Source organism: Podarcis gaigeae (genome assembly GCF_964106915.1).
Source record: "Podarcis gaigeae genome assembly, chromosome: 14".
In the NCBI taxonomy this organism is placed as follows: Eukaryota; Metazoa; Chordata; class Lepidosauria; order Squamata; family Lacertidae; genus Podarcis; species Podarcis gaigeae.
This window is the reverse complement of record NC_139690.1, coordinates 25,342,903-25,367,730: the sequence shown is the minus strand read 5'-3', so window position 1 is coordinate 25,367,730 and position 24,828 is coordinate 25,342,903. Positions and strand designations below refer to the sequence as shown.

Below are 24,828 nucleotides of genomic sequence, written 5' to 3'. Positions count from 1 at the left end.
TGTTAAAACTTACCAAGTTACCAATTAACAACCAACGGAGTCCTGCTGAGCTGTATAGATTCCACATTGAGTAGACATTTACCCCAGGCACAGAACTATGCAGTTATCAGCTTCAAAATGCTTCTCTCCCTGACCTGGTGTGAATTTAAATGTGCATTTCTTGTTAAGCCTGTGCCAATAGGCTTGGAAGCATGTGAGGAGCCTATGGCAGAGTCATAAGTCTGAGTGTCCAGCAGTCTTCCTAGGGCCCTACACTCTTTTCATATATTTGTGATTCCTGCATTGCAGAGGATTAGATAAGATGACCTTTAGGATCCATTCCAGCCCTGCAATTATATGGTCCATATATCACTGTGCTATGTAAGAACATAAGAGCCCATTGGATCAGGCCAATGGCCTATCCAGTCCAGCAGGCTGCTCTCACAGTGGGCGAACACATGCTTGACTGGGAAACTGTCAAGCGGGACTCAAACATAACAGCCTCCTCCCCTCCTGTGGCTTCCAGCAGCTGGTATTCGGAATCATAGAGCTGTAGAATTGGGAGGTTCCCCGAGGATCATCTAGTCCAACCCCCTGCAATCCAGGAATCTTTCACTCAGTGTGGGGCTCAAACCCACAATCCTGAGATTAAGAGTTGAAGCCTTGCTGGCTGCCTCTGACTGTGGGGGCAGACGACAGTCATCGCGGGTGGAAGCCACTGGTAGCTTCGTCCTCCATGGATTTGTTAAAGACTACCAAGTTGATGACCATCCCTTGCCTCTTGCGGGAGCGAGTTCCAGAGGTTAACCACGCGCTGCGTAAAGTTCTTGTCCCTGTCCCGACTCTTCCATCATGCAGCTCATGCGTTCTAGCGCTCTGAGAGAGGGAGAAAAACTTTTCTCTCTATCCTTTCTGAATGCCCTGCATGGTTTTTATCTCTGGGTGCAAAAAGAAAGCAAGGACCGGGCGAGGAGAGAGAGAGAGAGAGAGAGAGAGAGAGAGAGAGAGAGAGAGAGAGAGAGAGAGAGATTCATTCCTCCTCTCTCGCCCGGCCAGCAAAAGCAGGGGAAAACGCAAGGCTCCCTTTTGCCTTCTCCGTCCCCTTGTTTTGCGCTGGCAGAGAGACCACCCCCTTCCCCTTCCCAGGAGAGAGAGAGAAAAAGAGAGAGACCCATCTGTCTGGGCTCAGCAGCCTAGAAGAAAGCCAAGGGGGCGCGCGCGCGCGAGGGGCAGTCCAGGGGGAGCGGCCGGCGGAAGGTGGCGCCCGGGGCGTCTCCCTCGGGCACCGAAAGGGGGACTCGGCTCGGGCCAGGCGCGCGTGGTTGCGCGTGTGTGCCTTGCAACTCCCAGAGTCACCTCTTCTCCTTTCATTTTTTTTTTTTTTGCATTCACACAAGATGGCGATGGAGGAGGGGAGGCAGCAGCGGCAGCAGCCCTTCGCTCGCGCGCGCGTCTAACCCTCGCGCGCCAGACCCAACAGGCGAGCCGCGGAGCAGACTCCGGCCGCCGGGGTTGCTGCCTCGCTCGCTCGCTCGCCCGCCCGCTCGCCGCCACCTCCTCCTCGCGGCGCCCCCTTTCGCACACCCGGAGCTCCGAAGGGCTTACATGGCGCTAGAGGGACTGTTTGGCCTCGCGATTCTTGCCTTGACCTTGACCGTGGAAGGTAAAGACCCAAACCCAGGAGAGGAGTCCGGGGAGGGGGGCTGAGGGCGCTTGGTGTGGCTGGGCACTCTTTTTTTCTTCGTGGGATGGGGATTTGTGGTTGTATTTCCTACCCCCCCCCCCCTCCAGCCTTGCTAGTCGGTCGGTGCAAAGAACCGGGCGCGGTGGAGCGCAGAGCGGGAGCTGGGCAGGGAGCGCGGGACCCCTCGGCCTGGGGCCACGCAAAAAGACACGAGCAAATAATGGGTTGTGTGTAGACGTGAAGAGGTCAGGATCGCCGCTCCGAGGTTCCATCTCAGCCTCCAATCTTCGCTGGCGCGTCCACAATGGGCAACGTGGTGGTGGTGGCCCTGGCGAGGGGGGAGGGTGCGCGCCGCGGGGCTCCGGCCGTCCCGTTGCTCGGCTGTGTGACGAGCGCAAACAGGTGTGTGCGCGTTTGCACGTGCAATCCGGGCGCCGAATCCCAGGGCGGCCTCGCTTCGCCTCTTGCGACTGGTCGCCGGGCTGGCGTGGCCGGAGCTGCCCGCGCCCCACGCGGGGTGGGTTTGTTTGCTGGCTTACGAGGCGTCGTGGAAGCGGGACGCGCGCGGCGGGGAAAGGCTCCGCGCAAACGGACCTTCCTCTGGAGATCGAATGGTGCCCTCTTTGCGATGGCCTTGGTTTTTCGACAATGCCCCCCTCCAAAAACACACACACCCGTCCTGCATACTGGGGTGGGGGTGTTAAAGAAAGCCTTGCAAAAAATGCGAGGTGGAGAGGGGAGTTTCAGGTACTTCCATGGCGACGTTTCCAGCGTTCAATGAGCTTTGCGCGCGGGGGGTGGGGGATCAACAAACAAAGACCGCCATGCTCTCCAAGCGGGCTTTGGAACGGGGTCTTCCCGGCTGTCCAACAGATAAAGGATCTGTTGCCAACGAGAGAAAATCACACCCACATCAGCCAGCTGTCTTGTTTGCGAGATGGCATTGGTGTTCACCGCCCGCCACCCATTCCCATTCAGCCTTTGTCCAGGGTTATGATCGTGTTCGCCCTCCCCACGTCCCTCAAAAGTTGTTTTCCTAGGGAACTTCTCGTCCCTGCCTGGTAAAACTGTCTCGGGGGCTGCTGTGAGGCATCTCACCAAAGATGAGTGAAGAGCCTTCCCAGGCGAGTAACTCTGAAGAACCGCTGCAACGAGCCACTTGTAAGGGGAAAGGCAGCAAGTTGGTGGTAGCCAGGCAGCTGCTTTCCTGATACTTTCAGATAGGGCTGGGTATGTCCGCTGGCTGAAACCCGGCTGGTCAGTATGGACAGTGCTAAGCTAGATAGACCAATGGACTGTACAAATTCCTGTGCTCCTGAGACACGGCAGGTGCAGGCAAGCTGGCTGGCGACTAAACCCAGATCATCTGGTTTTCTACAAGACTTTCATAGAGGCAGAGTTGCAACTACTGCAGCTGCTAGTTGAGTTGAGTTGGAAAGCAGAATAGAGCAGCTTTTCCTGCAATGGGTAGGTACCCTCTGTGATGTTTTCAGGCTGATGGGAGTTGCAGTCCAATATTTCTGGAGGGCACCTTCTGTGGAAGTAGTGTAGACTTTCTGGCCAGGATGGAATGGGCAGAAGGTAGCCATGGCTGCTTCTGAAAACCTCAGGTGGCTGGCCAGTGGAGTGTCATTTGTGACACCTTTGTTCCAAAACCCATGCAGTGTATAGCACGCGGCTGGGCTCACTGGCATGAGCGGCCTGGAAAGTATTTGCTTTGCCAACGGATGAAAAGGGAACACTCTTCCGTTGCTTTTTTCCTACTCTGTAACTGGATTAGTTTTGAAACAGCTGTATTAAAAATCCAGAGAATGTAATAAAGTGTCACTTAATATTTGGTTGAACGATTCTTTCATACAATCATAGAATTGTAGAATGGGAAGGGATCCCGAGGGTCATCTAGTCTAACCCCCTGCAATGCAGGAATCCTGCTCATAGCTGTGAGCCATCCCTGGGTGGGCTCGAACCACCAGCCTTGTGGTTAACAGCCAGGCGCACTGACCCATCAAGCTGTAAAGAGCAACTGATTCTTATTATTAAACAATTCCTGCAACTGATATGCAGTTCAGGTAATGGCTCCACCCCCCACATAAGCTATCTCTGTGCTGTGAAAAAAATCCCAGTACAGTATTGTTTGTTAATTTCTACCATGCCAGACTGTTGCTCAAAGGAGCAGGAGTGGTGAAAGAAGTTTGCAACCTTAATTTCATATGAAAACAGCTGTCTGGCAAACTGCTTTCTGAAGCACTTTCTCCCTCTTTTGAAAGGGCATGGGGATTGGGTCAAGCAGGGCGGGGAGGGGCTTCAGGCAGGGAGATGGGTGAGGGACTGGGTGAGGTGCAAAGAGAGGTGGGTTTGGTCAGGTGTAAAGGGGGCAGGGTTTGGTGAGCTGTGGGGGAAATAGGGTTGGGAAAGGGACTAGCGAGTGGAGCAAGCAGGGGTGGCAGCCCCTACTGTATAGGATCAGGGGCTTACATCTAGGCATGCTAGGAAGCTGCTGCCCCTTTGGACAGAGTTGGGAATGGAGTCGGGGAACCCCCCGGGAAGAAGAGACTAGGGAGAATGGTGTGTTCTTTAGAGGCTGCTGGATCAGGCCAATGGCCCGTCTAGTCCAGCATCCTGTTCTCACAGTGGCCAACCAGATGCCTGTAGGTAACCCACAAACAGGACGCGGGTGGCGCTGTGGGTAAAAGCCTCAGCGCCTAGGGCTTGCCGATCGAAAGGTCGGCGGTTCGAATCCCCGCGGCGGGGTGCGCTCCCGTTGCTTGGTCCCAGCGCCTGCCAACCTAGCAGTTCGAAAGCACCCCCAGGTGCAAGTAGATAAATAGGGACCGCTTACTGGCGGGAAGGTAAACGGCGTTTCCGTGTGCTGCGCTGGCTCGCCAGATGCAGCTTTGTCACACTGGCCACGTGACCCGGAAGTGTCTCCGGACAGCGCTGGCCCCTGGCCTCTTAACTGAGATGGGCGCACAACCCCAGAGTCTGTCAAGACTGGCCCGTACGGGCAGGGGTACCTTTACCTTTACCTTTAACCCACAAACAAGACCTGAGCACAAGAGCTCCTGAGGTTTCCAGCGGCTGATATTCAGGAACAATGCCAGAGCACAGCCTTTGCGGCTTGTAGCAATTAATAGCTCCATGAATTTGTCTTTTAAAGCCATCTACCGGTTGCTGGCCATCACTGCCTCCTGTCAGAGCGAGTTCCGTAGGTTAACTGTGTACTGCTTGAAGAATTCCTTTCTTTCAGCTCTCATATCCAAAAGTTTTATTAGTTTTCCAGCATAGTTTTGACACAAACAAACAAACAAACAAACAAACAAACAAACAAAAATCTTCACTCTAAACCAAACTTCAGTAACTTTGTTAAGTGACTTCCTCATGTCTCCCTAGTTGAATTTCACTGTAAATCATTTTAATGGTTCTCAACACCAATATTCTCAAAAAAAAATTAACTTATTCATTAACATCTTTCTTTCTTTTCAATTCTTAATTAATCACTTAACATATTAAAATTCTAAGCCTATCTGGTATTTACAAGCTTTTTCAATTAACTTAACTTAACATATTTAGCTAAATAATCTTTAAATTCCGTCCATTCTTCCTGGTAGTCCTCCTCCTTCTGGTCACGGATTCTCTAAGTCAGGTCGGCTAGCTCTGAAAAGTCCATCATCTTCATCTGCCTCTTTCAGCTCTCATATCTGGTGCACTTGCCTTTAGAGTAATAAAGAGCAAATTTTCAAATGATTCTCAAACGAATGATGTTCAAATTCTCAAATGAAATACCTCCTCTCCACTGTTAAAACTTTGCTGCAGTTGCATTTAGTGGGGGGGGGGGCGCGACTTCAGAGAGGTGATTGTCAAATGTCTCTCTGAAGTACCTCACCCCTCTATTAAACAGCTCACCTGGACCACCTGCTACCTGCTTGCCTGCCTGCCTGCCTGCCTGCCATCATACTGCTGGTGGTGTGGCCACCTATTAGCAGCCATGTGTACTGCAGCATGACAACAGCCTTACGTTTTTATGTATATAGGAAGACGTGTGTCTATAGTAGAGGGGATTTCAGGGCAGAGATGAATTGCCCCTTGTTGACATTCCCCCTTGCACACATATATGAACTGTTCCAGGAGCCCTTTGGCTTCTCTTTCTGCTGCCTCTGGATTATTAAGAGTGTTAAATGTGGCCAAATGGGAGCCCTGCTTTCCAGATCAAACTGATTTGCAGCTCCCTCAAACTTTGCTCCTGCTGCTGTTTTGGTTAATGAAAAGTTCTGCTGTGGCTTTAGCTTAATGCAGGTCTGTAAATTGTTAACATGTTCTGTACATTATTCAGCTGGAGTTCCTTTAAAGAAACCTTTCTCTCATTTTCCAAGGTGTGCAGTATAAGGCTTGCAAAACAGCAGGTTTTTTTGCCTGATTTGACTAGCCTCCATTCTTCAAGCAGATAGAAAAGAACTTTCCCCATCAAGGCAGGCAACCACTAGGGCCTGGAACACTTTCTAAAAGCCCCCTTTCCCAACCCATCAAACACAGCATCTCCTCCACCCCCCCCAATTCCACTGGAGATGTACACAGTCTTTCCTCATCCAAATTTCTGTTCGTGTAGGGGTGTGCAAGTTTTTGGATGCCACGGGAGTCTTCCTCAAGCAGGATGGAAAGAGGGGCAGGGGCTTGGGGGTGTGGAGAGCAAAGCCCAGCTGTCAAAGTTTCCAAGCCTCATAATTGTAGCCCATCAAGCAGCCTGATTGTGCACATGCTTAATCAGAGGCAAGTCCCAGTAATTTCAATGGGACTTTCCTTTCAATAGGACCGCAGTCATATTCCTTGCCCACCCCCTCCCCTAAACAAAATCTTGTCTTAGAGTTCTGCATCTCTGTGGCTTGGTTTGGTTGCAGTTTTTGAGGCTTGCGCACATCTCAATAAAAGAGGCGAAGGAGAAATTTTGGCAGATGTCACTTGTCATGCAATTCTTTTCTCTGTTGCACAAGAGGTCGTTAACGCAGAAGCCCATAATCTCCTTTGTGTCAGGATTATTCAGATAAAAATCAGGCAAGCCACGTTATGTGCTGAAAACGTAAAACCTTTAAGAAGTGGATGGGAAAAGGCAGCTGAGGAAATATGGCTTTCATTGTTTTCTAAAAATGCTTTCGGGGGATGGCTTTTCACAACTCGTGTCTGGATAAATATGATGATATTAGAAATGCATTTATAAAAATTATAATGACTTGCTAATAATCGGAATAATAGCATAGAGCTATATATCATATTGCATTACAGTTTCAAGCATCTTTCTTTCTTTCTTTCTTTCTTTCTTTCTTTCTTTGTCCACTGAACGTTTTCAATAAAATACAATTTTTTTTAAAAAAACTTTTCCAGGGGGAAGTGATCACTCGGAAGAAACACTATAAGAGATCATGTACCCCTCCCCCTCCCCTAAAAGTTGCCAGCATGTCCCCCTGGCACACAGAAATTAAACAGGTTCCCTCTCCCCCCCCCCCATTACTCTCCCCTCTGTACAAGGGAGGAAACCCCACTAAATTTTGCTGTGCCTCTCTTAAAAGCACAGTACTAGACCCAGTGAAAAACCTGGCAACCCCCCTTTCTCTTTTGTCATTCTTTTGTCATGTTTGCTCTCCCTTAGAGGGTCCCTCTCCACCCCCCCCCTTTGAAAGCCTGAACCATATTGCTCGAACAGACTATGCAAAACTCAGGGTGTGTACAGTATTGCAAACATATAGTATTCACCTTTTCTCTGCTCAGTGCAGACTGTTCAGACTATAGCAAGGTCTCTTCTGATGTGGATTTCCCCTGAAGAACTTGCAGAAGCACTTTAGAAAAAAAAAAGAGAGCGACATGCCCCGTTGGTTTCTGTTATGGCAGTGCGCGTTGCTTGCTTTGTGGTGGGGCTCCCGAAAGGGACAGAACCAGCTCTGGGAACGGAGAGGTGAAAGAAAGAAGCTTTTTCCCACTAGCTCGACAATCGGATTATATAATCCTCAATTTAGGCAGTTTGTATCAGGTTCCTTTTGTGAGTTTCCTCCCTTGACTTTAAGGCTTTTTTTGTTCCCGGCGGATGCTTTTTCTCCCTTTCTCTTCACTCCCCCCCCCCTCCCCACACCAGAAGCTGTTGGCGTCTGAATAAACTTAGGACCCTTTCCCTGAGAATTTGGGTCTCCCATTGTCTTGGCAGTCACATGCCTCTTGCTCGTTTTCCCCGAATGGTCACCTGCATGCAGATTTCATTCAGCTCCTTGCACAATATCATTTTGCAAAGGCACACAGGCCTGCTTAAAATGCGGTTGGCTTTTTCGGGACCAAGTTTCTATAGAGGGCTAGGCTGGCAGGGAGGGGGAAGTTTGGGGTTGGTGGCTTTCAGTGCCGGCTGGGAATCAAATTGGCTTGAGGGGGCAGTGGATGAAAATACTCTTTTTTAAATTGTAAAAATAAATTATTATTATTATTATTATTATTATTATTATTATTATTATTATTATTATTATTATTATTATTATTATTTTGTTAGCCCCAGCCACTCTGGGCAGCTTCCAACAAATTATAAAGCCACAGCAAAACATTTTGGATGCTGTTTGTTTAGAAGAGGACAAAATGAGGGACTTCACATTCTCAGAATTAATTCATTGAATTTGCTGCCCCCCCGGGGTAGGCTGATAGATTAGCCTTTCCTAACCCATTGTCCTCTCGACATTTTAGACTACACCTCCCATGGCTGGGCCTGATAGGAGTTGTAGTCCAAAACATCTCGAAGGCAAGGGGGTTAGAAAAAGGTACATCAATTTTGGCTTGATGGATTCTTGAAGGCAAGATCAATATGCTTTGCTTGGTAAGTAGAGACTCCATGCTCAGAGGCAATGTACCTTGGGATACCAGTTGCTGCAGGTGATGGACCTGTGCACAGAGGAACATCCCAGGTTGCCTTACACCAAGTCAGACCTATTGGTCCAGCTAGATCAGTGTTGTCGACACTGACTGGCAGCAGCTCTTCAGGGTTTCAGACCAGGAGCTCCTCCCAGCCCTTCCTGGTGCCCTTAGTGGCCAGTGTGGTGCCTACTGAGGCAGCTCCAGCCTGCTTACAGTCTCCTTCCCTGCTCTTGACGTTTCCCACAGCAGTGAGCCCAGCCGCCCTGGTTCATATAATTAAGCAAGTATTTAATTGCACAGTAATTTGTCTCTGGCCTGCATCCCAACGTTTTTCCTTACTCCATATTTGCATTACAGAGGGAGAACGCAGCAACTTAACGAGAGCATTGTTGTTTGGGTAGCGAGTTAATTTTGTGCTTTGGGAATAGAAAGAGGCTATTTGGAGAACTGAAATGCAACTTAGACAAAAATGCCCAGGAGAGGAGGAGACCTAGGTTGCATTTCTGCCTAAGTATTCAGTGATATACTTCCTTTGAATATGGAGGTTCTCCATGCTCACACACAAAGTACCCAAATGAATGCATCATGGATTCCCCAACCCTATTTCCTTCTCCCTTTATTTAAAGGTATATTTTTCTTCTATTACAACTACAGTGGTACCTCGGGTTACATACGCTTCAGATTACATACACTTCAGGTTTCAGACTCCGCTAACCCAGAAATAGTACCTCGAGTTAAGAACTTTGCTTCAGGATGAGAACAGAAATCGTGCTCCGGCGGCACGGCAGCAGTGGGAGGCCCCATTAGCTAAAGTGGTGCTTCAGGTTAAGAACAGTTTCAGGTTAAGAATGGACCTCCGGAACGAATTAAGTTCTTAACCCGAGGTACCACTGTATTCCAAATCTACGTTTTTGTCCCAGCAGGGGCTCCTGAGTCAGTTTGAAAATAGAGATTTCTGTCCTGCTGATATGTATGTATGTAAACAAATTTGCTAACCGCACACCCCCTGCAAAAGAAGCCCTCTAAGTAGTTTACAAATATATATATAATAAAACATTTACATTATCAATAAAACAAATTAAAAACAGGTGTTTAAAAACGTCCAGAAGACGATAAAAAATCAATAGCAGCAGAAAAAGAAATATATGTAACTTCTCTGTGTCTGTAGAGGCTTTCCTGAACACAAATGCTTTAAGCAGGTGATAGAAAGAGTGCATTCAATAGGCGGGGAGTTCCAAAGTGTAGAGATGCTGCTGCACTAAAAGATGGATTTATTACCAGTTTCGAAAAATTCCAAGTTGGTTTAAGATGAAATAGTGCCTCAAAATTGCCCCTTGTACCATATCTGCCTCTTAGCACCACCAGGTGTCCAACGCTGCTTAAAATCTTACAGAATCCTCATATAGAACTATCTTTGCTTCCAGGAACTTGGCTGAAGGCATTCTGTCCAAATCACACCCAGCAGAAGGTGTGTTGGGATCTACTGGTAGAATTTTTGAATACAGTTCCTTTTCTCATTAATTGATGGAGAATGGTTAACCCTCACCCGCCCAAAAAAAATATGTCGGAGAAATTTTCAGCATAGTACTAACCGGACAAGAATTATATGGAAAAGAAGACTGCCGTACAAAGCATTGGACCACAAGGAACTGTGGGAGGGATTCCCGGCGGGGTAGCTGTGCTAGCAAAAACGGCAGTCTTGCAGCACCTTAAAGACTAACACAGCATTCTTGTTGATACGCAACAGTGCTCAAAGCTTAGGCAAAAATAAGTGTAAACATGCCTGAGACAAGCGCTATGGCAGATGGCAGTAGTTCCACTTGTTTTGTGTACAGAAATGTTGTCTGTTTGAAACGGAAATAAAAGTACATTATATTTAGATGAACACATTAATAATGGCATAAGCCTCAGCCCACCAAAGCTTATATGCATAAAAATGCATAAAAATGCATTTCTATATGCATAAAAATGTAAGGCTGTCATCACGCAGCCCACATTAGAGGATTCACAGTGCCTCATGACAATCCTGGATTTGCATGAGGTCAGGTTGAGGGAGGGAGCAAAAGAGAAGGTAGTTTTTCATACCTTCCAACATTTCTCTGATGAAAATAGGGATGTCCAGTGCTATTTTTTTAGAAATAGAGGTGCCAGAACTCAGCATGAACACCTCCCTTGCTCTATTATAATGGCAATGGTGCCCAACTGAGAGATTCTGGAACTGAGTTCTGGCAAGTTCTAGCTGAAAAAAAAAGCCCTGGGGCTTTTTCTCCGATGAAAATAGGGACATCATATAGACCAGTTCTAGTTGTTTTGTACTGTCCCCCCACCATCCCTGACCATTGGCCATGCTTGCTGGGACCACTGGGGCCTGGAGTTCAGCAACATCTGCACAGCCACAGCTTACAACCTGACTGTGACTTATCTAAGATCTTTCTCTCTCTCCTTTGCATAGTTGTATCATTTAAAAAACAAAACAAATTACTTTTTAAAGAAAACAACCCCCCAGGATTCTCCTGCAGACCTTGGACTTCTGCTACGTCTCCAGGGACCCCTATCCCTGCTCCTTCCCCAGATGATTTAAAGGCACATCACAACTGTGCAGTAAGTTTAGTAACAGTGCATGGAGCATACCGGGGGGTGGGGGGTGGGAATCTTTTCTGTGGCTTTTAGACACCTTTGGAAGGCAGGTGTGCCTGTGTGCAACTCTGTGCTATTTCTCCCACGCCTAGGGGATTTCTGCCTTCTAGCTGATCTTTAAATAGGCAGTCAATAAATAATTAAGTTAATTGGTGTGGCCAAACAGGCCATTAGCTGCCTTAGCAGATTGTTTATTTTTATTTATTTGCAAACCGGCTCTTGAGATTTCGTGTGCAGAGAGTAAAGGGCACGATTTGGGGGTGGCGAATGAGATGTGCCCTTATGTGGGAGCTGTGGGAGGTAGGGCACCTGCTTGGCATGCAGAAGGTCCCAAGTTCAATCCCCAATATCTCCGGGAAGGCTTCTTTTCTGAAATCCCAGAGAGCTTCTGCCAGTCCTTGTGGACAATACCGAGCTAGATGGAAAAGGGTTCTCTCTCTGGTTCCAAGCAATGATTAGATGACGCTGGCACCAATTTGAAATTCACTTTGTTCCATTACTTTCATGGTGTTTTGGTTGAATTTAGATTCCTCAGCCAGATGGGTTTGTCTGTTGCCAAAGTGGCCTGTATGGCAAGCGAACCAAACACAGCCCACTAGCCAGGCCTGGGAAGAACCACTGTGTCTCTCCTGAGGCTCCAACTCAGAGGCTTCAGAGTGAAGCTGATTGCTCAGAGATATAGTGGTACCTCAGGTTACAAAACTTTGGGTTACAAACTCCACTAACCTGGAAGTAGTACCTCGGGTTGAGAACTTTGCCCCAGGATGAGAATGGAAATTGCGCAGGAGGCCCCATTAGCAAAAGCGCAACTCAGGTTAAGAACAGTTTCGGGTTAAGAACGGACCTCTGGAATGAATTAAGTTTGTAACCCGAGGTATCACTGTAGTGCTTGTAAAAGCAGTGATTGAGGGGAGAGTCTGGCTTTTTAAAAGAGCTCTCAGGCCTCTCCCAGGCAGAATTGTCACTCACGTTCCTACTTGTTTCCCAAATCGATTTATTATCCCTTTATTGGTGCCCATTTCTGTTTGCCTTCCGCAATAAGAAGATCCTAATATGTTGGAGAAGGTGGTGCTTTAGATTTCATAATTGGGGGTGGGAACCCTGAAGTCTACAGATCACTCCCTCCCTCCATTTGCTGCAAGTTCCTTCATCTGGAGCAGGGCTTTCCCAACTTGGGTCTCCAGCTGTTTTTTGGACTACAACTCCCATCATCCATAGCTAGCAGGACCAGTGGCCAGGAATTATGGGAATTGTAGTCCAAAAACAGCTGGCAACCCAAGTTTGGGAAACACTGGTCTGGATGGTTTGAAAACATGGGCGCAGCCAGGATTTTTGTTAAGGGGGCAGGACTTTTGTGGGGGGTGGCAGAGCTGACGTGATAGGTCAGTTAGTTAAGTATTTCTGTTGTTTAACTTGATCAGGGGGACAGCTGCCCCCCATGGCTAAGCCCATGTTTAAAAAGGAGGCTAAAACCTTGAGTTGCCAGATCAAACCCCAAGACCCGATGGTGTGGATAGTGTCATTTTATGGTTTAGTCACTAGGTGGCAGTGGACTCAATTGTGTTTGGGTGGAGTCAGGACTTGCCTGTTTGGTTTTGTTAGGGAGACACCATAAAGTTGTTATCTAGGTTATTGTCTGTTGTTCTTCAAACTAGGATCCCCAGCTGTGGTTAAACTCCAACTCCCATCATCCCCAGCCAAGCTTAGTGCAATTGTCAAGGGAGATGGGAGTTGGAGTCCACCAACATCTGCAGGGCCAGAGGTTCCCCACCCCTGCCTTTGGGAGATCTAAATTTTGGAGCAAAAGAAACCAACTTGTGTGCATTTTTACATTTAAACACATGCAGTACTGTAGTGTGCCAGAAAACAGATCCAATGGAGCTTGGTAGGGGCTTCAAATTTCACAGTATCATATTTTTTTTATGGCATTGGCAAAGCTGAACTAATAGGATATTTGGGAAAGAGCAGAGGATTGGTTGTGTGGGTTTTGTTTTTTTGTTTTTGCATGAAGAATTTGCAAGAAAGAAAAAAGAAGATGTGATTTGGATTGTCCCGGTGATCCGAGCAAGACTTGTAATTCTCTCAGTTTTGGAAAACGAGAGTGATTATAGACCAGCAACTAAGAAATAATCCGGAGCTAATAAACTGTAAGCTCAATTAATGGTAATCCCTTTCCAGTGGCAGTGACAGTCTGATGAGCTCAGGGCATCCCCCAAATCTTGTTTGGATGGGGCAGGGACTAAGTAGTCACTAAAGCTCCAGGAAGGGAAGCGGTTTGGATGTCTATTTATTAAAATGTATACCACTATTGATTTTAAAAAAATCAGAGCATCTTACAACAATTGTACATCAAATCATATGATAATTTAAAATCAGAAACTGGCTGTTATGGAAAGATGTCTTTTTTACTTGCCTGCATAAGCCTAATGGGGATATAAAAGTTTTCAGCAGGTGTTTAAAAGTTGGCACGGGAGGCCTCTACTGAATCTCTGCTGGCAGAATGTTCCACAATTCTGGCCTGATGACACAACAGGTTCAGTTTCTTGTTGTTGTCCACTTCAAGGATGACCCACGACACTCCTCCAGATGATGTCAGTGATCAAGCTGGGGTAAGAGAGTCAGGCAGTCCCTGAGGTCCTCTGGACCTATGTCTACTTCATCCCATGTGGTCGTTGGTAACAGATTCAAAATGGCCATGGAGCAGTTTTCCCATGGGGATGGTTAGGGAATGAATTCTTGATTCAACCCCTGTCGAGTGGTTCAGTCGCACTGGGTGTGGAGCCTTGGGGGCATGGCAGGGGATCACAGAATTGTGGAGATGGAAGAGACCACAAGGATATAATATAGTTCAACTCCCTGTGGCTCAAACCCACAACCCTGAGATTAAGAGCCTCCTCATCTACCAGCTGAGCTATCTGGCTAGAATGGAGTACGAGTGTTGGGGTGGGAGTGACAAATCTTAGTGTCGCACAGGTCACTGCTGAAATCTGAGACCTGCTTAAGGAAGCTGGATGGGCCATCCAGGTGGAGATGTCAATTGCCAACCTGACCTCCAGAAATCTCCATGTGGTCTCAGTTGCACCCGCGCCAGTTGCAGAACACGCCTGGTGCCTGGGGGATTTTGAACACTGGTTCAAGGTTCTTGTGTTGATACACAAAGCCCTAAATAATTTGGCTGCACATAACAGTGGTCCTGAAAGACCTACATTGGCTCCGAGTACATTTCTGAGCACAATTCCATGTGTTGGTGCTGAGCTTTAAAGCCCTAAACAGCCTCAACCCAGTATACCTGAAGGAGCGTCTCCACCCCCATTGTTCAGCCCAGACACTGAGGTTCAGCGCCGAGGGCCTTCTGGCGGTTCCCTCACTGCTAGAAGCCAAGTTACAGGGAACCAGGCAGAGGGCCTTCTCGGTAGTGGCACCCGCCCTGTGGAACACCTTCCCATCAGATGTCAACAAGATATAGAACTATCTGACTTTTAGAAGACATCTGAAGGCAACCTTGTTTAGGGAAGTTTTTAACGTTTGATGTTTTATCGTGTTTTTAATATTCTGTTGGGAGCCATCCAGAGTGGCTGGGAAAACCCAGCTAGAAGGGCAGGTATAAATAATAAATTATTATTCTTATTACCTCAAGGAAGGCCTGAGTCTTCATGTCCCAGCCCTATTGTGGAGAACATGGAGAGGAGTGCTGTTTGTTGTCCCCGTGTTACAGATACCCAACTGGACTCAACGAAAAATCAGGCTTTTAGCGTCACCAGGCCTATGCCTGTGGAACGCTCTTCCAGCAGAGTTGCAGCAGGCACGTCCTCGCTTTTGACTTTTGAGTGTTTCCTAAAAAAGTTGAGCCTTTTTATACTTTGTGGCTTTTAGACCCCCCTTTTCAATTATCCAGACACCTTAACGATTATCTGCAATTATTATTTTTTTAATGGTGTTTGATGCCTTACCATTCTACACCCCCTGATATTTTATGACCAAGAAATGCTTTTTAAATATAAATAAATAAAAATGCCCCTGTGTGTCCCTAGTAAAAAACAACAACACACCAAATCTCCAAATTCTTAAATGTAGGCAATATATTGGTCCGAAGGGAGGCTTCCTTAGCTTATAAAGCAGGTTCTTTTGCAGAGCTGAGTAGTGTGTATTGCATAGACTTATTTTCATGGGTTGTCAAGGGGTGTGTGTGGGGGGGGGCGTTTCCCAGCAAGGAAGAGATTAGGATCTCACGAAATCAGGCCTTGGTTGCTCCAGGGAGGGAAGTAAAAATACCCTTATCTCTGTTTTGCAATTGGAGCTGGAAGAGGCAAAAGTCAGCTTTTGGGAGGTTCACAAGGCCACAAGATGTGCTCCGTGGAAATGGCTGGGATGGGAGTGAATGTTCCTCTTTGCTCAGGTCACCTGCCTTCGCCCTATAGTTGCTGATTAATGAGGACTTGGCAGATTTCGCTTTGTGCCCTTGATGGCATGTTCCATGACCTGGAATGACCTGGAGAATCTCAACGGCTGAGCTTCCAGCAGAAATGGGGAAGAGGGAATGCCTGTGACTCAGAGGCAGAACAGCTGCTTTGCATGCAGAAGGTCCCGGGTTCAAACCCCAATGGCACCTCCAGGTAGGACTGGGAAAAAGCTCCAGCCTGAAACCCCAGAGGCCTTGATTGAATCTGGGACCTTCTGCAAGCCAAGCAGGTGTTTCGCCACTGAGTTCTGCTCCATCCTCCTTGCATGAGGTTACTCTGCAGTTTCTCATCAGGTGGGCAATCCATTGTAAGATGAATGTGAATAGCTTCTTAAAATAAACAGTTTGCCAATGGGCTGGATTTGCCATTTCTTGTGCTGCCTGCCTGAGATGGCAACAACAAGGTCTTTGTCCCCAACAAGGGGCTTCTGCACGGCTGTCATGTAGGTCAGAAGTTGCTGTTGTTATCGTTATCATGGTTCATTTGATTTTTATCCTGCCCAAAGGAACGGAGGATGGGCATAAGGCATATTTTTATTTTATTTTGTTCTATGATTTTGAACAGAATTTGTATACTCCTTAAGGACTCCTGACCATTAGGTCCAGTCGTGGCCGACTCTGGGGTTGCGGCGCTCATCTCGCTTTATTGGCCGAGAGAGCCGGCGTACAGCTTCCGGGTCATGTGGCCAGCATGACTAAGCCGCTTCTGGCGAACCAGAGCAGCGCACGGAAACGCCGTTTACCTTCCCGCTGGAGCGGTTCCCTATTTATCTACTTGCACTTTGACATGGTTTCGAATTGCTAGGTTGGCAGGAGCAGGGACCGAGCAATGGGAGTTCACCCCTTCGTGGAGATTCAAACCGCCAACCATCTGATCTGCAAGTCCTAGGCTCTGTGGTTTAACCTACAGCGCCACCCGCATCCCTTTGTATACTCCTTAGCTGTGAGTAAAACCTCGAAGCATTTGACAAAAAACAAACAATAAAATGTGTGTTAAAATGATAATTAACAGTCAAAGTTAAGAGGAAGTTTTTAAAACATCAAGATGTAATTAAAATCAGCATAATTAAAATTTCAGATCAAAACGCCTGCTAGTGTTTACATAGATTCCTAGGATTAGTTGCAAAAATGTTTTTAGCAGGTTTCATAAAATGCACAACAGAGGTGCCAGTCCGTTGTCAATAGGCTGGGAGTTGCGTGGCAAGACCCCTCCCCCACGTGAAATGAAGACACAGGACACGGTATTTTAGGTTAATGGGCATGAAAAGGCCACAACTTTATTGATTACAGAATTGAAAGGTATTGGCTTTAGGCATTGGCTCCTAACGACTACCCGGCATGGTGACTGGGAAGGGTTGTCCACAAACCACGGGGGTCCTGTTGAAGTACGCCAACTAGGATCCCACGGGTGTCACCGCTCGGGGGCGTGCCGGAGGCCCTTACCTCCCTAGGTTTCGGACAAGGCAATGCCCCCCGGAGTCCTCTACTGGACTACCCCATTCATTGGGGGAAGGTGATGGCGCTTCCTTCCCCCCCATTCATTTGCATATCAATACCCCCTGCCAATGCCTAACCGCCAGTACCGCGAAAGTTGTGACGTTTGCTACGAGGTAGGCGAAAAAACCAAAAGGCTCGAGGTAGGCCAACTTGGAAAAATTCCTACCAGGCCCCTTACGGCGACCAACCGAATTCCATAGCAAGGTCAAGACAAGCTAGCTAAGCCTAAAGGGTGGGTGGGATGGGAAAAGACCTCCGAGCTGTCCAGGTGAAAGAGGGCGGTCTCCGGGCGTACCTGGCCTTAAATAGGAACAGGTCCCACCTCCCCGGCCCGCTGATTGGCGGGCCGGCTCGGTGACACGCCCGGGGATTCCCTGCTCGCGCGAGGGGCTAAGGCCAGCCCCCGTGTGCGTGTAGGAGGAGTCGGCCCGCAACCCCATCTCCTCCGAGTTGGAAATGGCTTTCCGGGACGTAGCTGCTGCCACACTAAAAAACTGTGGCACGAATATTAATAGTGTGGAATGAATATTATGTGGCGCGTGTAAAAGTGCCGCAGATCAAAGCGGTCAAGTTGGCATATATGGGGTAAGATGATCCTGCAAGTAAACTGGTCCCAAGCTGCTTTATGTATATTAACAGCAACACATTGAACTTGGCCCAGTAAGAGATTTGCAACCAGTGCACGGGCAGGGGTGTCGTATGTTGACAAGGTCTCACTTCTGTCGGCAACCTTGCATTCTGCACTAACTGCAGCTTCCACATCGAACGCAAGGCAAGCCCCACAAAATAAATAATGCCACATAATTAAAAACCTTGCAAAAATGTAACACCAATTATAAACACATTTTTCAGTGTTGTACACAATGACTTAGGGAACTGTAGCCTGGCTCTTCCTAATGGCAAATCTGCTGTTGAGCCAGCAGCCTTTGAAGGTAGTGGCGGAAGTTTCCTCGGGCAGGTAAGTAGCCACAGCCCAGCAGCAACGCTGACCAAACCCATCCAGGCTTTGAAGTCATAAGCAACTGGTTAATTTTTTAAAAGCCTTCAGTGCCTACTAATCCAAATCAATTTTCATTTATTTCATAAAGCTCAGGCTTTTGCATTGGGCACCCGCAAATAATTGCAGCTAATTTGTTTTATTTTTATAACACCCATAATTGGGGGTGGGGGGATTTTGATGTCCTGGCAGCCATGTTCCCTTTAGTGAGTTCTTAATGGAAAGATCCATTAAAGTCGAAATGGTTCTGGGCACTGGTTCAAAAGCCAGATGTCTCTGTGTGTTCTAGAAGAGGGTTTCAGGCCATCTGCCTATCTCAGATATGTCACCCAAACAAGTGATACCGTCATTGGATTGGGGGAAAGCATATATTTTCTGTGCCGGCCAGACCCACTGGGAATTCAAGTACAGACCAACATAACAAAAGCTCGCTTGCCTCACCCCAATTCCAACTATTTAGAGCAAGGTTTCCCAAATTAAGGGACGCGGGTGGCGCTGTGGGTTAAACCACAGAACCTAGGGCTCGCTGATCAGAAGGTTGGCAGTTCGAATCCCTGCAACGGGGTGAGCTCCCCTTGCTTAGTCCCAGCTGCTGCCAACCAAGCAGTTCGAAAGCATGAAGTGCAAGTAGATAAATAGGTACCGCTCCGGCGGGAAGGTAAACGGCGTTTCCATGCGCTGCTCTGGTTTGGTCATGCTGGCCACATGAGCTGTACGCCGGCTCCCTTGGCCAATAAAGCGAGATGAGCGCCGCAACCCCAGAGTCGTCCGCAACTGGACCTAACAGTCAGGGGTCCTTTTACCTTTACCTTTTCCCAAACTTGGGTTTCCAGTTGTTTTTGGACTACAGTTCCCACCATCCCTGGTCCCCGCTAGCTAGGGATGATGGGAGTTGTAGTCCCCAAACAGCTGGAGACCCAAGTTTGGGAAACCCTGATTTAGAGTCACAGACCCCTCCACAAAGTGCAGACAGGCACACGTGGTTTCGCTGGCTGGGGCTGATGGGATTTGTAGTCCTGCTACATCAGGAGGGCAGCAGGTTAGCAAACGGCTTCTTTAGGGTTTCTGGCAGAGAGGGTGACTGAAGGGCGGAGCTAGCTTGCTCACCTTTGCCTCCTTCATGTTGATTTAACTCAGAACTCAGCTATGGAATGTGCAAGCAATATCCAGCCCATTATTCAGCAGAAGCTACACTGGCACTCTCAGCTCTCCCACGCATTATGTCACTCGTTTGACCCTTGCACCACAGATGCTTCTGCAGAGCTCTGGTTTGAAAAATTAGCCACACGGCATGTAAGGAGTGCAGTGATTAAATGCCCCCGGTGCTCTCCGCCATCTGTAAGTGTGAGGCGTCTTTTCACACCACTGAATTGACACAAGCTGAAATACCTCATGGCTGTGCATGCGGTAAGAGAAAATCCATGGGCCTCTGACATGCCTGAAGGCACTATGGCCAGGTTTTGGCCGTATCAGAAGGCCTCCTGAGGAACCCCCATGCAGCATGAGAATTTGGGTCATCAGTTGAAGCCATGAAACTCCTTAGCAAATGAGGCTTTTAACAATGCGTTCATGCGCTGTTGCATCAGATGTTTATAGAGCATGATTCACTTGACGGGTCTTTGCTCTTTAAAGTCATTGGCATCATTTGCAGGCATTTGAGGCTTGGCCCACTTGATCCTTGTAGATGATTGGCGCTTATTAACACACTGGCTTCCTGGTTTGCTGCTGTTTTGGTTATAGGCCTTGCTGGGTGCGTAACTTTTGGCTACCGGACACCACCTCTTTTCCAAAATCGCAGAGTCCAGTGCCGATGTCTGTGCTCCTCTGAATGCACACAGTCCTACCTAAAATGATCTGATCCAGGCTTCTGAATAAGCTGCACACCTGTCTGTGGTGAATGAGAGTCACGGCCAGTCGGAAGCTTTCATGTCCTGTGCATGCTCTGATGCTGTCTTGGAGTGGCTCCTGACGCTTTCCCCCAGTTCAGTAGGCTAGAGGCAAACTGGTGAGATTAGGGCACATTATGTGGTGGACAAAATTTGTAGTCAGTCCCTTAGTTAGATCCCAGATACACCACTGGAAGTATCTTCATCTTACTTGGAATTGGGTCACCCTTGCTGAAACCTGAGGCACTTCCCGTCGGCTCATTTACTAAGCATTTGTCCTGATTGGTTTGCAGGGAGGTTAGATGATGGTTGCTATTTCATGAGCATTTATTCTGATTTGTTGGAAAGTGTTATCCCACACTTCCCCATGCATTTTCCCCATCAGTTCCCTTATGGGAAAATGTCCAGACTTTTGGGGGTAGCAGGCTTGTTGCAGGATAACTCCCAATCAACTATAATTGTGCAACCATAGTTAGCTGGTGTGTGATTCAAACCCACCTCCAATTTAAGCACAAAAAATTAGTCCCATAGCTCTAATTTTTGGGGTGTTCTGTCAGGGCTGCTGATGCTGTAAAGAGGAAAACCAGGTTGGGGAAAATGAGGGTGGGGTGTGTGTGTGTGTGTGTGTGTGTGTGTGTGTGTGTGTGTGTTGCACAGGATGCTGGGAAATGTCATAGCTCAGCTTCAATTCCTGGCATCTCCTAGTGGGATTGGGAATGTTCTGATTCTGAAAAGGTCTGGCTCTGTTTAAGGCAGCTTCCTATTTTTATTATTTTTCTACCTTCACAAAGGTGACCCAAAGCAACACACAAAAACAGCAAAACACTAAAACCCAAGTATAGCAAGTGACTGGCATTAGCCTCCTATGTTCCTTTTGCACCTATTAGTCACGAAGTGGGAGGAATTAAATGAGGGTTGGGCAAATTCATGGAGAAGAAGGCTACCCATGGCTGCTGGCCACAATGGCTATGCTTTGCCCCCACAGTTAGAGACAGTAATCTTTCTGCAGGAGGAGAGAAGAGCTCTAGTGCTCAGGTCCCACTTGCAAGTACAGGTAACTGAGTAACTGCCTTGCATGCAGAAGGCCTCAAGTACAATTTTCGACAGCAACTCCAGGTAGAACTGGTAACGTCCCTTGTCTGAAACCCTGAAGAGCTGCTGCCAATCTGTGTAGACAACACTAAGCTAGAAGACCAAGTGGTAGATACCATGGCTTGTTATAAGGCAACTGCTCATGACAGCACAGGAAATTAACTTTCCAAGTGGTTGAATGTATGAAACTGTCCTATTGAGACAAGCTACTGGTCCATCTAAGTGTGTCTTACTCTGCCTGTTCCAGCTACCAGAGGAGATCTTTCCTGTTCCATCCTTGCTGCCTCATCCGTCTCTAAGCAGGACTCAACCTGGGACCTCCTGTAGGCTGAGCTTGTGCTCAGCGTTCAAAATCAGGCCACTTGCACCCAAGTGAAGATGCCTGGGTGGCAGGATGATGCCTGACATCTCCACCATCTGGAAGTGCATGCCTGGGGATGCTTGGCTATTGACTGTTTTCACACATGAGCAACACATCATTTATAATTCTATCCATTATATTTTATCTGCACAATCAGAATGAATTTCGGGAAGCAAAAAGTCACATTGTCTGGCTCAAAAATGGCAACTAGGCCTTCTGTTTTGGAGACTATAAGCCTGGTTTAAGGAGCCTTTGGCACCTAGCTTATGTATCTTGAATTTCTAACACTACTTGTGCTCTGCACTTGTGCTGAAATTTCTCCTAGCGTTAAAACGGTCCCCTGTGCTCGCCTCCTCCTTTATCTGGGCTATTTCCCTTCTGCTTTCTGAAAAACTCCTCTTGTTCCAGAGGCGTTTGTTGTTGGGCTCTGCAAGGTGCACATGCGTGGTTTTCTCCAGGGAGGCTGACATGCCCAGAAGCAGGAATGGAGCTGGCTGGCTGGCTGGCATCCAGACCCAGCGAGAGGGACCTGCCTGCGCAGTAGCAGCAGGAGCTGTCCAGGAAAACTCCTTGACTGGTGCCAAGGACTGGAAAGTGATGTCAGCGTTGGAAGGAGGACGGGCTAGCCAGCCCTTCTGCTTCTTCTTTCTGTGGAGTGCAAAGTGTCTGAGGGGGCCTGCTTAGTCTCTGTCCCTCTTTTTTGTTCCTTTTTGCTGAGTAGATATTCCAGGCTCGATAGGTTGCTTCTCTCAGCTGCAGAAGAATGCCTTGGTGCTGGATTTTGCAAGCACTGTGAGGAGCACGGATTAGTCAGCTTTTATATACATTGGATGCCTTTACATATATGCAGGTCAATTGTACAGTTGGAAGGGATTCCTAAGGGTAATCTAGTACAACCCCCTGCAACACAGAAAAAGGTTTCCCCCCATTTTTTTATTTATTGGATTTATATACCACAAGGACCCTGTCAGGTAGGTTAGGCTGAACAAATGGGACTGGTCCAAGACCACCCATTTATACCCCCATCTTCCTTCAAGGTGCTCACAGTGGCATTTGTCGTTCTCCCACTCCTAATTTCGTCTTCACAACAGCCCTGCGATGTAGGACAGGCTGAGAGATGGTGACTGGCGGTCCAAGGTCTGAGTGGGGATTTGAATCCTGGTCTCCCAGGTCCTCCTAAAGCAGAGACCTCACCTTGCCAACAAAGGTCCGTATAGTTAAAGCTATGGTTTTCCCAGTAGTGATGTATGGAAGTGAGAGCTGGACCATAAAGAAGGCTGATCGCCGAAGAATTGATGCTTTTGAATTATGGTGCTGGAGGAGACTCTTGAGAGTCCCATGGACTGCAAGAAGATCAAACCTATCCATTCTTAAGGAAATCAGCCCTGAGTGCTCACTGGAAAGACAGATCCTGAAGCTGAGGCTCCAATACTTTGGCCACCTAGAATCATAGAATCATAGAATCATAGAGTTGGAAGAGACCACAAGGGCCATCGAGTCCAACCCCCTGCCAAGCAGGAAACACCATCAGAGCACTCCTGACATATGGTTGTCAAGCCTCTGTTTAAAGACCTCCAAAGAAGGAGACTCCACCACACTCCTTGGCAGAAAGTTCCACTGTCGAACAGCTCTTACTGTCAGGAAGTTCTTCCTAATGTTTAGGTGGAATCTTTTTTCTTGTAGTTTGGAACCATTGCTCCGTGTACGCTTCTCTGGAGCAGCAGAAAACAACCTTTCTCCCTCCTCTATGTGACATCCTTTTATATATTTGAACATGGCTATCATATCACCCCTTAACCTCCTCTTCTCCAGGCTAAACATGCCCAGCTCCCTTAGCCGTTCTTCATAAGGCATCGTTTCCAGGCCTTTGCCCATTTTGGTTGCCCTCCTCTGGACACGTTCCAGTTTGTCAGTGTCCTTCTTGAACTGTGGTGCCCAGAACTGGACACAGTACTCTAGGTGAGGTCTGACTAGAGCAGAATACAGTGGCACTATTACTTCCCTTGATCTAGATGCAATACTCCTATTGATGCAGCCCAGAATTGCATTGGCTTTTTTAGCTGCCGCGTCACACTGTTGGCTCATGTCAAGTTTGTGGTCAACCAAGACTCCTAGATCCTTTTCACATGTACTGCTCTCAAGCCAGGTGTCACCCATCTTGTATTTGTGCCTCTCATCTTGTATTTGTGCCACCTGATGAGAAGAGAATACTCCCTGGAAAATACCTTGATATTGGGAAAGATGGAGGGCACAAGGAGAAGGGGACGACAGAGGACGAGATGGTTGGACAGCATTCTCGAAGCTACCAGCATGGGTTTGACCAAACTGCGGAAGGCAGTGGAAGACAGGAGTGCCTGGCGTGCTCTCATGGGGTCCACGAAGAGTCGGACGCAACTAAACGACTAAACAACAACTCCCAGATCCTCCTAGTCTAGCACTCTGCTCGCTACACCATACTGCCTATGTTTGGTTTAGACCTTTGTGATCAGATGGAATAGATTCTAGGGATGGGGCAGAAAGAGAGTAAGGATTTTTTTGTGAAGAAGTGCAGCACAGCTTCTCACATCAAAAGTCTGCAGCAAGAAGATCGCAACACTCACCTCTGAAATAATGGCCGCTATGATGGATTGCAGGCCGAGGAAGGAGGGTGAATTAAATTAACTGACCATTTAGCCATTTCACTTGCCAAGAATGCAATTTTTCCCCAGCTTTCTTTGCACGTCTTTGAAGAATGCAATTTAACTGTGTTAATGTTGGGCACCGCTGCAGTTAATTGCATGCTCTGGAGTGAGCTCTTCTCCACCCCCCCCCCCCCGAGAAAGGTGGCCCTTTTTATCATCCGTAGGTAGCAGAAGGTTTAATTGGGTGCTTGAATAGCTATAAAATTAATCTGCGATAGGCACTGGGCACCCAGCCATGTGGTTCCCAGCCCGTGCTGATAAACTTGTTATGGAACCAGGAAACATTTTCAGTTGGAATGGTAACAAAATTATTTGGCGCAGGGTTGTAAAAGGAGCTGGCTTGCGGAGGGTTTCCTCACGGAGGAGGCTGAGATAGCCGTGCAAATTCATGTTGGCCACCGTGTTTCTCAAGGACATTTGCAGATAATGGCCAAACGCTTTCAGGAAATGCTGTGGCTCTCTTGCAAGTCAGCACCTTGGAGGTTAGTGTGGCCCACGTCAGGCTTTCTCTGCACATGCTCAAGAAACCACAAAACATCAGCACTTGTTGTTATTATATGTTGGTTGTCCTGCCCTTTTTGTCAATGATGATGACAACTTTGGGTGCACAGACTAGTAGGAAGGGCCGGGTTCTGACTCTCACTCAGCCATGACACTCACTAGGTGGCCTTAGGGCCTG

At 47.7% G+C, this 24,828-nt stretch overlaps 1 protein-coding gene and 1 long non-coding RNA gene across 3 annotated transcripts in view; both read left to right on the top strand.

Moving 5' to 3' along the window:
* LOC310831985 overlaps positions 1-24,828 on the top strand; it is a 372,207-nt gene that overhangs the window by 29,399 nt on the left and 317,980 nt on the right. The window lies entirely within an intron of this gene.
* Positions 1,184-24,828, top strand: part of IGDCC4 (immunoglobulin superfamily DCC subclass member 4) — a 75,817-nt gene continuing 52,172 nt past the window's right edge. Inside the window, exon 1 of one of the 2 annotated variants that reach the window (XM_083713066.1) lies at positions 1,184-1,642. In XM_083713066.1, the coding sequence (XP_083569192.1) occupies positions 1,585-1,642 (58 nt within the window). In that variant the 5' untranslated portion in view covers positions 1,184-1,584. The remainder of the gene's footprint in view (positions 1,643-24,828) is intronic. The other variant, XM_083713067.1, reaches the window with a different exon arrangement.